At 44.2% G+C, this 15,533-nt stretch overlaps 1 protein-coding gene across 1 annotated transcript; it reads right to left on the minus strand.

Annotated features, from left to right (window-relative positions):
* Nucleotides 1–1,363: 1,363 nt before the first annotated feature.
* On the minus strand, nucleotides 1,364–14,169 carry LOC145415544 (growth arrest-specific protein 1-like). Its single transcript, XM_080284767.1, has 5 exons — nucleotides 13,804–14,169; nucleotides 13,222–13,418; nucleotides 12,371–12,515; nucleotides 11,047–11,220; nucleotides 1,364–1,417 (listed from the first exon to the last, which is right to left on the minus strand). Exons 1-5 carry the CDS (start codon nucleotides 14,167–14,169, stop codon nucleotides 1,364–1,366), a joined length of 936 nt encoding a protein of 311 aa, XP_080140893.1.
* Nucleotides 14,170–15,533: the final 1,364 nt, after the last annotated feature.

The raw sequence follows: 15,533 nt of genomic DNA on the forward strand, positions 1-15,533 counted from the left end.
TTCTGCAGTACAGTACATTTGCTGTCCACAGCAATTCCACAATTCTTTTATCAACACATGAATGATCTCCTTCTTGATTCCCAGATTATCCTTAACTATTTAGTGGCAAAAACTGTCCCATTTTCTAGACTGGCCATTTTGCTACAGTCCATTCCTAATTAGATCTGCATTCATTCACAACTCACACCCTTCCACACTTGCCCATTGTCCCTCACTCTAGTACCCTCCCTAGTAACTATAATACTAATTTAGATGAGACTGTAATTACAAGTGATGGAGTCAGAGTGAGGGAGTATGGGTAGATGTGGAAGGGCAGGTCATGGCTGAGTATTATTCTAACTGGGAATGGACTAAATGGGTTGGAGAACAATACTGTACAAACTTTTAAGGATGCAACAGGTAATTCTGAACCCTTGTTCCGTGGCATCCCAGAAAGCTCTTAAATCATTCTCAGCATGACGCAAGAAATTCTGAAAAAATCCTATATACGGTACGTAAACAATAACAATACAAGATAATGCGATACAACTTATAACAAAACTATACAATCTACTGTGGTATCTGGCTACAAGTAAGTACAGTATAACTAAACTGTCCAAAACTCTCATGAAACATGCCAAAACCCCACATAAATCACTACTTACAATAGAAAATTATAATAAAAACACATAGTTCACCTGATCTGATAGAAGCACACACATAATATCTATGAATAAAGTTACACTTTGCCTAATCTGAAAAAACTAACACACAAATAATATTCATGAATAAAAGTACAGTATCATGCACTGTCCAACTTGAGTTTTTTCTTCAATATCTTGGAAAACATTTTGAATACTACTACTGATACAATATGACTCAATGGACTCTGGATATTAAGTACAGGATTATGAGTTAAGACAGTGCTCACAACCAAAGATGCCACCACACACCACACCACACCTGTCCCATGCCATCTTCCCATTTCTTAAATCTTTCCTCCACCATCCTTTCATTCTCTGCAATCAATGCCAATTAATTAGCATACACCTCACACAGGAGTCCATTTCTGAAGTCACGTGAGAAAGCTTCAAGCATCATGCCAAATAATAGGGGGTTCAAGACTGACCCTTGATGCAAGCCAACATTCACAGAAAACTCGTCACTTAAATCTCCATTCACTCTCACCTGGGAGTAATCACCCACATACATAGCTATAAGCCTATAACCACTCTAGCCTGCCATTCCTCGATGCCAAGCTTTCTCATATGTCCAGTCCACTTTACCTCCTCCCTAGGGACTCTGTCAAACACCTTTTTTTTTTTTTTTTTTTTTTCCCACGGAATATTCACTGTTTTTGCATTTGTTTTTGTTGCTCATGGTGTTATTGCCGCTGCTGTATCCTTTGGTCAACCATTACAGCCTCACCATGAACATCCTGGAGGGGGGGGAGAAATGAGTATTAATATTCATCAATGTAATGCAATTTTCCCGTCATAAATGAGCTGGGTAAAGGAACTAAGAAAGAGGAAAAGGGAAAACACAAAACCACAAACAGAGCCACCACTACCACCAACACCACCTCATGATGATTACAAGAAAAAATGATGGCAGTAATGAATGATAGTAATGTTAATAACAATAATAATAATAATCATCATCATCATCAGCAGCAGCACCACCACCACCACCAGCAGCCGGACCTCTTTTCCCACCCTAGGGTAGGGTGACGAGTAGCAACGTCCATTCACTCATCATTCAAGCCCACGGAATCCTGGCCCCATCAGACAGACGAAAAAAAAAAAAAAAATCACCACGTTCTGTAGCTTCACATATACCTATCTGACAGAATCAATCCGAATGCTGTCACGTTAAAGAGGGGTCCCAAATCCCTGGTTATGCACGTCTCTGCACAAACTTCATCTAGCCAGCCCAGTCTCTTGTCAGTCCCTTAGCCTCAGCAACTTCCATACCTTTCCTCCTCATACACTCATCCACCATATCCCTCCACCTTCTTCTTGGTCTACCTCGCCTCCTCCCTCCAATAATAATAATAATAATAATAATAATAATAATTAGTATTATCATTATTACTACTAAAGTAATAATGACGGATGAAAGAACAAGAAGGGGATGGAGAAGTCTGGGAGAGCTCGGGGTGAAGGGAAGAGGAAGGAACGGATGAGAGAGGGTGAGGAAGAGGGGAGAGAGGGGAGGCAGTGAAGATGAGGAGGAGGCGAGGTAGGAAGAGGGAGGAAGGGAAGAAAGGAAAGGAGAAGGAAGGAGGAGAACACTAGAGATGGGGGTAATGGAGGGGGAGAGAAGGAGAAACGGAGGAGGAGGAGAGGGAGGTAGGGATGGGTGGTGAGGGGAAGGGAGAATGAGATTTGGTAGTCGGGGGAAGGGGGAAGGGAGAAAGGCGGAAAGGAGAGAGAAAGAAAGGGAGGGAGGCATGGACAAAGAGGGGAAGGGAGTGAGAAGGAAAAGTAAGGGAGAGGGAGAAGAAGGGGACTGGCAGGGACAGAAGGAAGGAGGAAGGAAAATAGGTAGGAGAGAAGGGAAGGGAGCGGGTGCGCAGCCAGTATTTTGTTATGGGAGGGAGGGCCGACTTCTGGTTGTCGTTATTCTGGAGATGCAGGTGCTGGGAAAGTATCATAACGGTGTCTAGAGGCAGGTGTTTGGAAAATATTATAATGGTGTCTAGATGCAGGTGTTTGGAAAGTATTATAACGGTGTCCAGGTTAATAAAAATTTATCTATTGTTTAATACTAAAGAAAACGGTCCAGCAAACAATCATTCACACCTGAATGACGCATGCACGCATCACTGAATCTTTTTAAAAGACACGAAACATATGACTATAGTTCACCTTTTTCCGTTAAGGGGGCAGGGGCAGGCCCCTCACTTTCCTCCTCCCTTGGCTGAGCCATTGAAAGGGATGTAGGGAGAAAGGGTAGAAAGGAGTACAAAGGAAGGCAAACATCAACAGACCTTATGGTCCTTTCGAGGCTGTTTGTTTCAGAGTAGGCTATGACTACGAGATCTAACTCAACATGCTGAAGGATAAGGACAGTAAAGCAAGAACGCTCCCCCTACCTCCAAAACCCTCCAGTTGAAACTGGTGAGAAAAAGTGAGAAAAACCACCATGATAGAAATCGTAAGAGGGCAGTCTGAAAATTAAGGATTTATGCTAGACTCGATCGAAAATCTTTGAGATGTCAAGTGCAATGGCAAAGCTTTCGCCAAAGTCCCAAAAGGAGGATGACCAGGAGTCTGAAAGGTAGGTAAGATCGCCAGTGATGCGTCCCTGACGGGACCCAACTGACGGTCAGAAAGAAGGTTGTGACAGGAAAGATGCTTTAAAATTTTTCTGTTAAGAATTGACTCGAAAACTTTTGAGACACAGGATGTTAAAGCAACTGGATGATAGTTAGAGGGTTGGGAATGGTCACCCTTCTTTGGGACTGGCTGAATGAGAGCAAACTTCCAGCAAGAAGGAAAGGTACAAGTTGAAAGACAAAGGCGAAAGAGTTTACCTAGGCAGGGCGTAAGCACAGAAGCACAGTTCTCGAGGACAACAAGAGGGACTCTATCAGGCCCATATGCCTTTTTAGTATTAAGGCTAGTGATGGCAGAAATACATCGGCTGAAGAAATTTTAATGTCAGCCATGAGGAAGTCAGAGGGGAGAAGGAGGAGGGGAAGGGAGGGTGAAGGAGGAGGGGAAGGGAGGATGAAGGAGGAGGGGAAGGGAAAGGGAGGGTGAAGGTGGACGGGGAGGGTGAAGGAGGAGGGGAAGGGGAAGGGAGGGTGAAGGAGGATGGGATGGGAGGGTGAAGCAGAAGGGGAAGGGAAGATAACAGCGGAGGGAGGGGGGAGTGAGGGAAGGGCTCCCGATGGCTACTAAAAAATAAAATTTCCGCGCTAAGCTCCCAAATGGCCTCATCTTCTAGAAAAAAAATTATACTAACTGCCAAGGGTTCCAGGTAGATAAAAGGGCGATTAATGATGATAATAAAAATACGCTAGTGTAATTGGGTTGTGGCCACGTGGTTGGTAACACTGGAGGCTGATCAATGTGCGAAATAAGAGGTAAAAGGGAAAGCGATAAAAGACAGGAAGAGACGAAAGGATGAGAAAGAGGTAAAACGAAGAATGCCTATGTGAATGAGGTGCAAAGAGGAGGGGGAGGGGGAAGACGAGCATGATTTGGAGAGGTATGAGGGGTGTGTGAGCTGGTGAAAAGGTAGCCTGATTGCGGAGAACAGGATGACATAGAAGCGATTCAGTTGTGGCCACCATTTCCTAGAATTAAGGCGTCTGGCTATGGTGTAGACAGACTACTCGCGGGTCATCAAAGCAGACAATTCGTTATTTCTAACTCTCAATCTTCCCGTGGAATAAGACATGTAAAAATCGAATTCTTATCCCGTCCAAGAATCGAACCTGGCTCCTTCTAACTGCGAGCTGGATGTGCTACACAACTGAAAAGGAAAATCAAAAAGGATGAGAGGACGGGAAACGAAAACAGAGAAGGGAAAAGGATGAAAGGGGAGAGAAGACAGGACGAGAAAAGGGAAAGAGGGAAGAAGAGACAAAAGGAGGCAAGGAAGAAGATGAAGAGAAGAAGGGAGAGAAAGTGGAAGAAAATATAAAAAGAAGAGGAAGGAAGGGAAAAGAAGGGAAGAAAGTGGAAGGGAAGGGACTGGAAAGAAATGGAGGGAAAGGGCGTAAATGGAAGTGAGAAGAACAGGAGAAGGGATAGGAAAAAAGAAAGGAAAATGGAGAAAGCTTGGGAAGGAAAATACAGGGAAGAGGAGGGGAGAGGAAAGGACAGGAAGAATGGAAAAGGGAGCGAAGAAGGGGAGAGAAACATGAAAGATGAAGGGGAGAGGGAAGGAAAGGCGAGGGAAAGATGTTTATAGTGATGGAAGGGAAGGAGAGGGAAGAGGAAAGAAAGTGAAGAGAAAGGGAGAGACGCGGGGAAAATGTTGTGGTGATTTATGATCATCATCCGCCCTTTCCCCTTTGTTTCCAGACTTCTGACTCACCCTGTATAATATGTGCTGAAGGCAAGGGTAATAAAGCAAGAAGACTTCCCTAACCTACCAATTCCTCCAGCCGAACCCGTCAGGGGAAATGAGAGAAGGATCACCACACAGTTTGGAAGAAACGCCGTGGAAATTTCATACAAATGGAGGGGAAGGGAAGAAAAGGGCGGAGTGTAGTGGAGAAAGACAAAGGAAGGGAACAGGAAGAGGAGGAGAGAGGAAGGGGACAGGAAGAGCAGGAGGGACGAGGGAAGAGGAGGAGAAAGAAAGAGGAGAGAGAATGAGAAGAAAAGAGGGGACGAGAGGAAAGAAAAGGAAAGGAAGGGAAGGGAAAAGAGAGGAGGAGAAGGAATGAGAACGGAGGAGAAGGAGGAGGAGGAGGAGGAGGAGGAGGAGGAGGAGGAGGAGGAGGACGACGACGACGACGACGACGACGACGACGACGACTAAGGAAGACAATGCGAGAGGAAATAAAGAGTATATTTATCTACCCATTGCCAGACGCCTTAATCCCGCAAGGGGTGGCCACAAACAAAATTCGCCTTCATGTCATTCGGTCCCCCGCCATTTCACTTCCCTCCCCCCAGTTCACACCCCCCTCTCTCACACTCCATTCCTCCATCTCATCCTCGGCCTCCCCCTCCCTCTCCCCCCCTCCACCTCATTCACGCTCTCCTTGTTAAACTCTCGCTCTCCATCCTCTCCACATGGCCAAACCACCTCAGTGTATATCTTCTAACGCTTTCTGTTACATCCACATCCACAACACAACGCTCCTTTACGTCCTCATTTGTCAGTCTATCTCCCAATGTAACCACATGCTCCTCTCAAATAACTCATTTCCACTGCTCTCACTCCTGACTTGTGTCCTTCCAACAAGGTCCAAGCTTCACTTCCATACGTTAAAGTTGGTATCACAATACTGTCATGCAGCGACTTTTTTTTACTTCCATGCTCACTTCCCTGTTTTTTATCACTGCTTTCAAAGAACCAGCAAATAAAGAACCAGAAATAAAGGGAAGGTGTCGGAAAACACATCTTGTCTGTAACACAATATATACACTTGACTGCAACACAAGAGAACATCTGATCGCATAAGAACAAGAACACGGAATTCACACAGCCATGTCGCTTTCACAGGAAGCTAAAAAGAGCTAAAATGAAAAAGAAAAAAATGGAGATACAACCCAGCGAGCATGTCACTTCGCATTTGTTATCCGCACAGCGGGAAAATGTCGCTGCGTCTGACATTTCGAGTTTAATTAAAAATGCTCATGCTATGCCTCACCCTAATTGGATGTTTTTCTAAAGGGAACAATTTTTTTCATCTCTATACATCTACACGGACTGATTATGAGGTGACGCAGTTTTACACCAAGTGCTCCACCCTTGGATGTGCTATGGCGTTGCCCCATTTGGCAGGACTTAAGCACAAACACCATCTATCTGTCTATAGACAGACGCCTTAATCCCATACGGGTTGGCCACAAACAAACCGCCTCCATGTCGCCCTGACCCCTGCCATTTCGCTGCCCTCCCTCCAACGTACACCCCCGTCTCTCATATACAGTACCTCTCTACTCCATCCCTCCATCTCACCCTCGGTCTCCCGCTCCTTCTTCCCCCTTCCACCTCATATACTTTCCTATGTTCCTAGTTAGTCTCTCACTCTCTAACACAAGTAAATAAAGCCACAACAACGCAGACTTTCAAATCCAATATTCTTCCCACAGGCACCCCTTCCCTATTCGTACTTGGTCAGCATGGAGAAGGATGAAATCTGACTACCACTCTCTAACCAAGAAGGGGCGTTTTAGACGCTGGAGACAAACGCCTTCACGTGGTAGTATCACTATAACTTGGGGGGGGGGAGGGGCTCAACAGTTTGGTTACACAAACGTCCCACAACTTTCCTGTCCCCCGAAGTAGGATGCGTGGACTGAAAGGCAAATTAAGTCTGCAGTCCATCGGGCTCACGCTTCAGATAAGCCTTGGGCCAAGACAGCAAGCAGCAACAACAGCAAATGGATCCCGTTCCTGATATCAACCATAATCCCTTTAACAGGATCGAATGCTCTCCACACACTAAACCACGACGGCTACTAAAGGCTCACCAAAAACATCAGAGCACTATTCATACATTTATGGATATTATCTGAGCAAGGTTGTAACTCTAATTTCTCCCAATATTACATATGGTTTAAAGTGTATGAAGTATGATTCTTTTTTTATTACCTATCAGGTGGAGCCAGGATTTCGGGGCCTTGAATGAGAGTGAATGGGAGTGTAGCCTAGCCAATTAGGCAGAACAATAACGACAAGCATGTACCGTAGCATTTACTTCTCAAGATTCAGTTAGTAAATATCTTCCTAGGTCTTTACAAAGTGTTTTTCCCTCGTGGATGTATGTAATAAATAAAAGTACAAGCAGAGCATTTTCTTTTATGCGAGTATGAGTACAAAAAAATATCGAGCATATACCAAGCTTTTTCTCTTCATACATGCATATCTTCCTAGGTATTTATTTATTATTATTTTTGGGGGGTCGTTTATGTAAATAAATAAGAAAAAGAGGGAGTAAAGTATTTTCCTTCATGCAATACGTCAAGAATTACAGATTTTTCTCGTCTAAGTAAATATCTTCCTGTGTGTCTGCTGAGTGCTTTCTCCAAGTATAAATATAAAAAATTGACTAGCAAAATATCTTCTTTTTATACAAGTGTTCAGAAAAAAAAAATCATGCTAAGTTAATTTCAATATTTTTCTTTCGTTTAAGTGTATGTGAATAAATTTCTCTATGTAGCTACTGACGTTTCTTCCTCATTCATGTTTCATAAATTTCCTTGTGGGGTACTTAAAGGGAATTTTCGTAGATAAATACGCGTGTTGGTCTGGAGACAGAGAGAGAGAGAGAGAGAGTGGATCACAGCCGAGGCTGCCTGGCGCCGAACTCTCATTCTCTGATGGTAAACAAACACGCCAATAGCATGGGGGAGGAGGGAGAAAATGAGAGGAGAGGAGATACGAGAGGATTGAGGAAGGGAGAGGTGAGGAGGGTAGAGTTGAGAGGAGGGGAGAGGGGAGGAGACGGGAGGGGAGGGGAACAGAAAGGGCAGATGAGAGAAGAAGAAAAAAAGAAGAGAGAGAGAGATGCTCTTCTACAGTCCAGCATCCTCCTTTCGGGGGATGGGCAGAGAGCTGAAGGATGTTGTATAATATGGCAGCGGAGGCTGCCATTTATATCAGTGCCACCACGTGAAGGTGTCGTCCTCCAGCACCAAAATCGTCTGAACACAGAAAGAACAGACTGAATGTACATCACGGCATCAGGGGGTTAACATGTGCTGCACTGTACTCAGATCTGGTCTTTTCCTTCACATTAGTTATAGCCAGTTTGTTTTCATTTGGCAGCTACAGTCCATTAACACTAACCTCATAAAGAATCCAAATATAAGTCCCTTCAGCTCAGTGGATGACCAATTTTTATTTGTCATGTCAGGAAGAAGGAATCAAATGCCAAAAGCCTGCAAGACTGTTCGTTCCAAGACAGGGAAAACACAAAAAATAACAGTGAAGCCAGAGTATAAAGGTTTGATTTTATTAGTGAACATGAAGACTCATTCGTACCTCATAACAAAGGCTCATCGAATTTCCCCCAACTACACCTCTGTGTCCCAAGCTGTGGTAGTGGCCCAGTTCCCTCGAGTGTAAAACTGACTACAGTAACCCATCTTTCAAATTACAAAAAATATCAAATTCCATAGTTACACTCATTTTAACTTCCTCTAAAACTGCCATCCCTCTGGACTCGAGGGCTTCACACATGGTGAGGATTGGCCTGTTGATCCCAATCGTCATAAAATCGCCACGCCAATCGCCTACGTGTATGGCTAGCATTTAACAAAACGAGTAACACAAAAATATGATTCTCGTCACGATGTGCCACACTTTAACTTGCTCTAAAACTGACACCTCTCCGTCTTGAGTGTTGACCAGTAGCAAAAAAGATTAACGCAAGAACGATGCTAGTCACAAAGAAGTGCCACAAAAAAGGATGATGAGCTGTAGTAATGTCGTTTTATTTTTCACTAAGTGAAGTAAGCTGCAAGAGGACGAAAATCTCGACGACTGTATTCAGTTTAGGAAAAAATTCTCTCTATGAAAGTGTGTGTGTGTGTGTGTGTGTGTGTGTGTGTGTGTGTGTGTGTGTGTGTGTGTGTGTGTGTGTGTGTGTGTGTGTGTGTGTGTGTGTGTGTGTGTGTGTGTGTGTGTGTGTGTGTGTCAATTAGCTAACTCTCTGTATATGCTCGATTTGATTTTTTATACCGGTATCTTGAAAACATAAAAAAACAGGAAAATCTGAAGTATTTACGTGACCACATTCAACATCAAATAATAATAATAATAATAATAATAATAATAACGTGGAAGCAGGTCAAGTGATATTAGATTAAACTATAAAATACGAATAACTGCAGAAAATCAGAAAAAATCATCTCCATACCTCGTGTCCAACAAGAAAATATATATTACCAGTGAGGAAGTAGAATCATTTGACTTTAACCTTCGCCAAGTCCCCGGGCCCCCCTTGCCGCCACTCCCTCTCCAGTATTACAAAAGACAATTAAATTTAGTCTTGCTTCCGAGCCACCCACGTCGACACAGATATATCCATCCCTCTCCCCTCCCCTCCCTCCCTTGCTGTCATCACTTCCCCTCCCCCTCTCACCTTCTTCCACCTACCCACCCACCCGTACCTTTCGCCCTTCTTCCTCCCCTCCCCTCCCTCACTGTTATCACCTCCCCTCTCCCCCACCCTCTTCCGTTCCACCCATCCACCTGCCTCTCCCTCACCTCACCTCCCAACTCAACCACCCTCTCCATCCTCCTCCCCCCCCCCTCTCTCTCATATCTTTAACTATATTATGCGGTGTTTGTGTTGGCGCTTTGCACAGAATTCGGCTTGGGTGGTAAATGGTGGTGGTGCTGGTGGTAGCTGTGGTAGGTGTTGTACTGGTGTTTGTCGTAGTTATGGTAGTGCTGGTGCTGGTGGTAGTTGTGGTAGGTGTTGTGCTGGTGGCACTTGTAGTTTTTAAGACAGTGACGGTGGTGGTTGTGGTAGTGAAGTGAGGATGGTGGCAGGTGATGTTTTAATGAAGTTAGATATGACAGTTGATTGTGGTAGTTGTGGTGGGTGGGCAGGTGGCGATATTCGTCCTCCTTCTTCTATTCTGTATCATTTATAAGTTTTGGAGGGGGGCTGACCCCCCTAAAATAATGGTGGAAAAATTGATATGGTGGAAGACATTATTCAGGAACCAGACTAACTGGCCTGAGAAGTTTTGCTGAAATTCACGTGCTCACTTTCCCCTATTTCAGATTTTGGGGAGGGGGCTGACCCCCCCAGGAATCACTGGAGGTAGGGTCACACTCCCCAAATATCGTATTACGAATGAGGATCCATTGGACAACATGTACTAAAATATCAAAACCATACCTGCCCTCCTTTCATTATTTCTTGAGAAATTTAAATTTCGTGAGGGGGCTGACTCACCCCTAAACATTGTTGTTGGAAAACTGTATATACTGTGGTAGAAGACCTTCAGAATAACCAGACGAACTGATCTGGGAAGTTTCATTCAAATCCATCAAATAGCCTAGGAGTTAAAGTGCACACGCACACACACACACACACACACATGGGGAGAGAGAGAGAGAGAGAGAGAGAGAGAGAGAGAGAGAGAGAGAGAGAGACAGAGACAGAGACAGACAGACAGACAGACAGACAGACAGAGACAGACAGACAGACAGACAGACAGACAGACAGACAGACAACAGGGTGAGGGCTGCGGAAAGGAAGAAGGCAGGAGTTACCAAGATGTACATGCAGGCAGGAAGAGAAAAAGGTCAGTAAACACAGAAATGTAGAATAGATAGGTAAGAAAGTATAAAGACAGGACAAGAAGTAGAAGGGAGTATGAAAGAGAGTAGGACGGAAAATTAACTAAAACAGACCAGTAAGTTACCCCAAGGCAGGATGAAGGTGAGAGTCAGCGTGAGACTCAGGTACAGGAGTGATGAGGGTGTAGGAGGCGACGGTGCAGGATTGAGGGCAGCGCGGGAGGACACAGCTGAAGTGTCCACGTGGTTAGTGTTTTCCTCCTCTCGCTGAAGTTCTTCCTCGTCAACCTGATGGGAAAAGAGATGCATGTTTTAAGCCTCATGCTCATCATACTCTGACAACCTAATCTAAAGCCCTTTCAACCTAATCCAATTTAATCAGACCTAACCCTACCAGCTTAATATCTTCCTAACCTATCCTAACCAAACCTAACCAAATCTAAAACCCTTCCAACCTAATCCAACTTAATCCAGCCTAACCCTGCTTAGTTATAGCATCTTTCTACAATAACCCAACAACCCAACCGAACTTAGCATCTCTCTAACTTAACTCAGTGCAACCTAACCTAATCCAACTTAACCAAATCTCAAACCCTTCTGACCCCGCCTAAACCAATCTATCTTATAATAACTATAAAAAAAATTACTAACCTCTTAAGTATAGTCCCTAATAATATCGAGTGATGACAATGACGATGATGATGATGATGAGGAGGAGGAGGTGGAGGTGGAGGTGGAGAAGCAGGAGGGGGAGGAAGAGGAGCAGAAAGTGATGATGATGATGATGATGATGATGTGGTGTAATACTATAAAGACTAAACAACAACGAGGAGCAACACTGGTATCCTGCATGTCTGACCTGACTCTGTAACCCTGGCCTTTGCTGAATGTTCTCGCAATCAAGTTCTTGCCTGACCCTCAACCCTATCACCAAGTTTTGTCAAAAGTGGAAAAAAAAAAAATTGCGTTTCAGTATATACACACACACACACACACACACACACACACACACACACACACACACACACACACACCAAAAAGCCAATAACTCCACGGTACAGTCAGTACGGGAAGTCCTGTCGCCTCTCATACCTCTCTCTCTCTCTCTCTCTCTCCACGGCCTTTACTGATCAGTCTGGCGGACCTACAGCAAACAAAGCTCATGATACTAACCTGAGGCCAAAGGAGGTGTTATTATTGGTTGCCGCGGATTTACCACACTGATTCAGAGTGTGTATGGGGAAAAGCAGAAGCGACAGGAGTTTTGAGTGTACAGTCAAAGAAATAACTATTTTTCCCACTTCCGTCTCAATAAAATCTACAACTGGCGAAATGCAATGAAAACCCTAACTCTACTAGTGCGACTTTCAAATGGTTCGATTTTCCCGCTACGTATTCGTCACACTTTGGGAAGATACTTGTGTCTCTCTTTCCGTACCTCATGGAAACACAGTCTGGCCATGTTCGTCTTAATATCTTCACACGGGAAGGGTTCGGATCCATCGCATTCACACTGTTGCAACTGAGCTGCCTTGGGTTGCCGCTGCAGGATGGATATGCTGTTGTTGCATCGCTGACTGCACCTGCAGGGGGATAAGATGGGGGTTACAGAAGATACAAGGACAGGTACAGTGAATATAGTGTGGTAAAGGGTGAGAACATAAGAAAAAACAAATAGGATACAAGGGCGTTACAATAAAGGTTTGAAGAAAAGAAAGGTAAAAAGTAGGATACTAACAGGATAAGAATCATAAAAATGAAAAGCGTAGGATGCAAGGAAGGTTACGGAAAGAGTACACATGGGGTTACAATGAAGGTACAGTGAGGGTACAAGAGGGGTTACAGTGAGTAGCGTTACACTGAGGCGTATACAGTGGGGTAAAAAGGGGAGATTAAAGTCAGAGTACATTATGGGTACAGGAGGGGTTACGGTGAGTACAGTACAGTACAAATATTACTAGTAGTGTTACTGCCATGGGAGGGAAAGGGAAATAGAAAGAAACTAAACCAAACATAATCGAACCGTGTGTCAGCAGGATGTATAATGCAAACTATTGTATAAGAGTAGGTGGCGTACAGATTATTACCACTACCGTCTGATCATAACCACTTCAGCACCAGTACATGTTTGTTTATCTTAAACTGCTAGTTCTAGATGATCATACCAATCTTGGCAGCGAATTTTCGTACAGGTGGATTCTGCTGCTGCTGCTGCTGATGATGATGATGTAGATGATGATGATGATGCTGTAGATGATGATGATGATGATGATGCCTGACAGTACATACCCTTTCCCAGCAAACATCCTACGACACAGGCGGTCATAGTAGGATATAGCAGTGAGGCATCTAGTATCCGATGAGCATATCCAGTGGGCGAGACTGCATGACACTGTTGCTGAGGGTTGAAGTGCAGCCTCCACCTCAACACGACACACTTCAACCCTGGCTTTGCTCTCACGGCAGTAGTCGTCCATACACTCACACTGCAGATACACAGATATATATTAAAAGACGGAGAGATAGAGAAATACACACTGTACATCATACATATATACATGCGGAGAGAGAGAGAGAGAGAGAATTTTGTATACCATGACAGGCTTTACAAATGTTTATACCAGTAGGCTATATTTCTTTATCATAATCATTCTCTCCCTATCCCTTGATCCCGTTCGTAATAATCATTCTCTCTCTATCCCTCGATCCCTTTCGTCTTATTACCACTACTAGCCTATGTACACACACCCTACTTTAACGCACACTAATGGTAGTACACACAGGAGTTTCTCAGACAGTAGGCTACGTCCACACAAACAGTACTACACTATCTCACACAAACACAGTTCAGTACTCTCTCTCTCTACGAACCTCCATCAGCGCAGCGCCTTCCTCCGCAGACATCAGCGCAACCAAAGTATGACTGCAGTACCGATCACAATGCGCAGTGCGGCCAGCGATCAGGTCTGCGCACCCAAGCATATAGTTTTGCAGCGCCATTCCACAACCTTTCCGCAGCGCGCACTTAATCTTCGCTTCTTCGCACAGGACTGGCACAGACGGGGTGGTGGTATTGCTGGCATCGGTGCTGGTGTTGGTATCGTCACTGGTGGTGTTGTAGATGGTGGTGTTATAGATGTCATCAGAGGCGCTGGTATTATGAGCGGTATATATGGGTGGTTCGTCCCCGTACACCACCACCACCACTACCACCCACACCCACACCCACACCCACATCACACTTCTGCAAAAGAAAAAGAGGCGGTTTTGACGAAAAGTGTGTGTGTTTTTTTTTTAATACATTCTATATTTATTACATAACAAGAAGCCTTTGAAATATTTAACATTCTTGTTACATTATTCCATCGAAAAAAAAAAGGGAAAGCTTTGTTGAAAAATGCTGAAGAAAATCAGTATTACCATTATTAGAGAGAGAGAGAGAGAGAGAGAGAGAGAGAGAGAGAGAGCAAAGTAGCCTACATGCGAATAATAACTTGTACTCCATCATGCACTCACTCCCCACAGGACCATTACTTGTACTGTCATTACTTTTGTACAAGATGAGAAGGATGGGGGTGGGCGGGAAGAAGGAAGGTAAGAGGGAGGGAGGGCGGGAGGGACGGAAGGCCGAGGAGAGGAGGAAAAATAGAAAGAAAAAAGGGACATTTAGACAAGGCACGAAATAAAGTACTTTTTGACGTATGGGTATCTAAGTCTTGTATCAAAGCCTCTCTCCCCCCCCCCTCTCTCTCTCTCTCTCTCTCTTTCGTTTAAGAGCGACACAGCTTGCATCAGTATCGCAGATGAGGATGCTAAGGCGTAAGACTAAATCGCAAAATGAGAAGTGTTATACGAAGACTTCAAAGCCAGGGTGGTTCATACATAAATCCTCACTCACTCTGTTAGAAGACTGTTTTGTTTGCAGTGGGGACGGCTCGTGGTGCGTTATCACTGCCTATCTGCATTATTTATTCATGTCCTACTCCAACTGCCTTACCCACGTCCACACCACCTGGCTAAGGCTGGAACTCTCGTTGAGGTAGGAAGCTCCCTAACACCTGTTCCTTGGCGATTTATTTTTAAATGTAGCTGGTTAATATCCTTTTGTATACTACTTACGCAAAGTATGGTGATATAAGAATTAAGTAACACAGAAGAGGATGGCCCTAACACCTATTTCTGAGCAAAGTATACTTTTGGATAAAGCAGGTTAAAATCCTTTGCATGCTATTTATGTCGAGTATATTAGAATTATTCAAGTAACACAGAAGAGCATGGCAAGGTGTTATAAGCAAAACAATTCGCTTACGACGAGGTGTTATGGAGCTTCCTTAATCAACGAGAAATGGAGCTACGGTATATCCAGGCCACTCCAATCTTTTTCTCCGCACGAAGCCTGTCCAAAGTTCTCTGACTACCAGCACTTCGTTTTAACCCTTCACTTCTCTGACATTCATTTGCCTCTGACTACAACGCCTGATCCCGGTAAAACTGAGGCATGACCAAAAAAAAAAAAAAAAAAAAAAAAAATCTAAATGAAGGCCTCAGTTACTTCAATACCATGACGACATTTCGTTAAGCAACTTCTCCGAATCTCCATT

This window comes from Coenobita brevimanus, chromosome 103, assembly GCF_032717465.1.
Source record: "Coenobita brevimanus isolate Jiangsu-jjx chromosome 103, ASM3271746v2, whole genome shotgun sequence".
Lineage (NCBI taxonomy): Eukaryota > Metazoa > Arthropoda > Malacostraca > Decapoda > Coenobitidae > Coenobita > Coenobita brevimanus.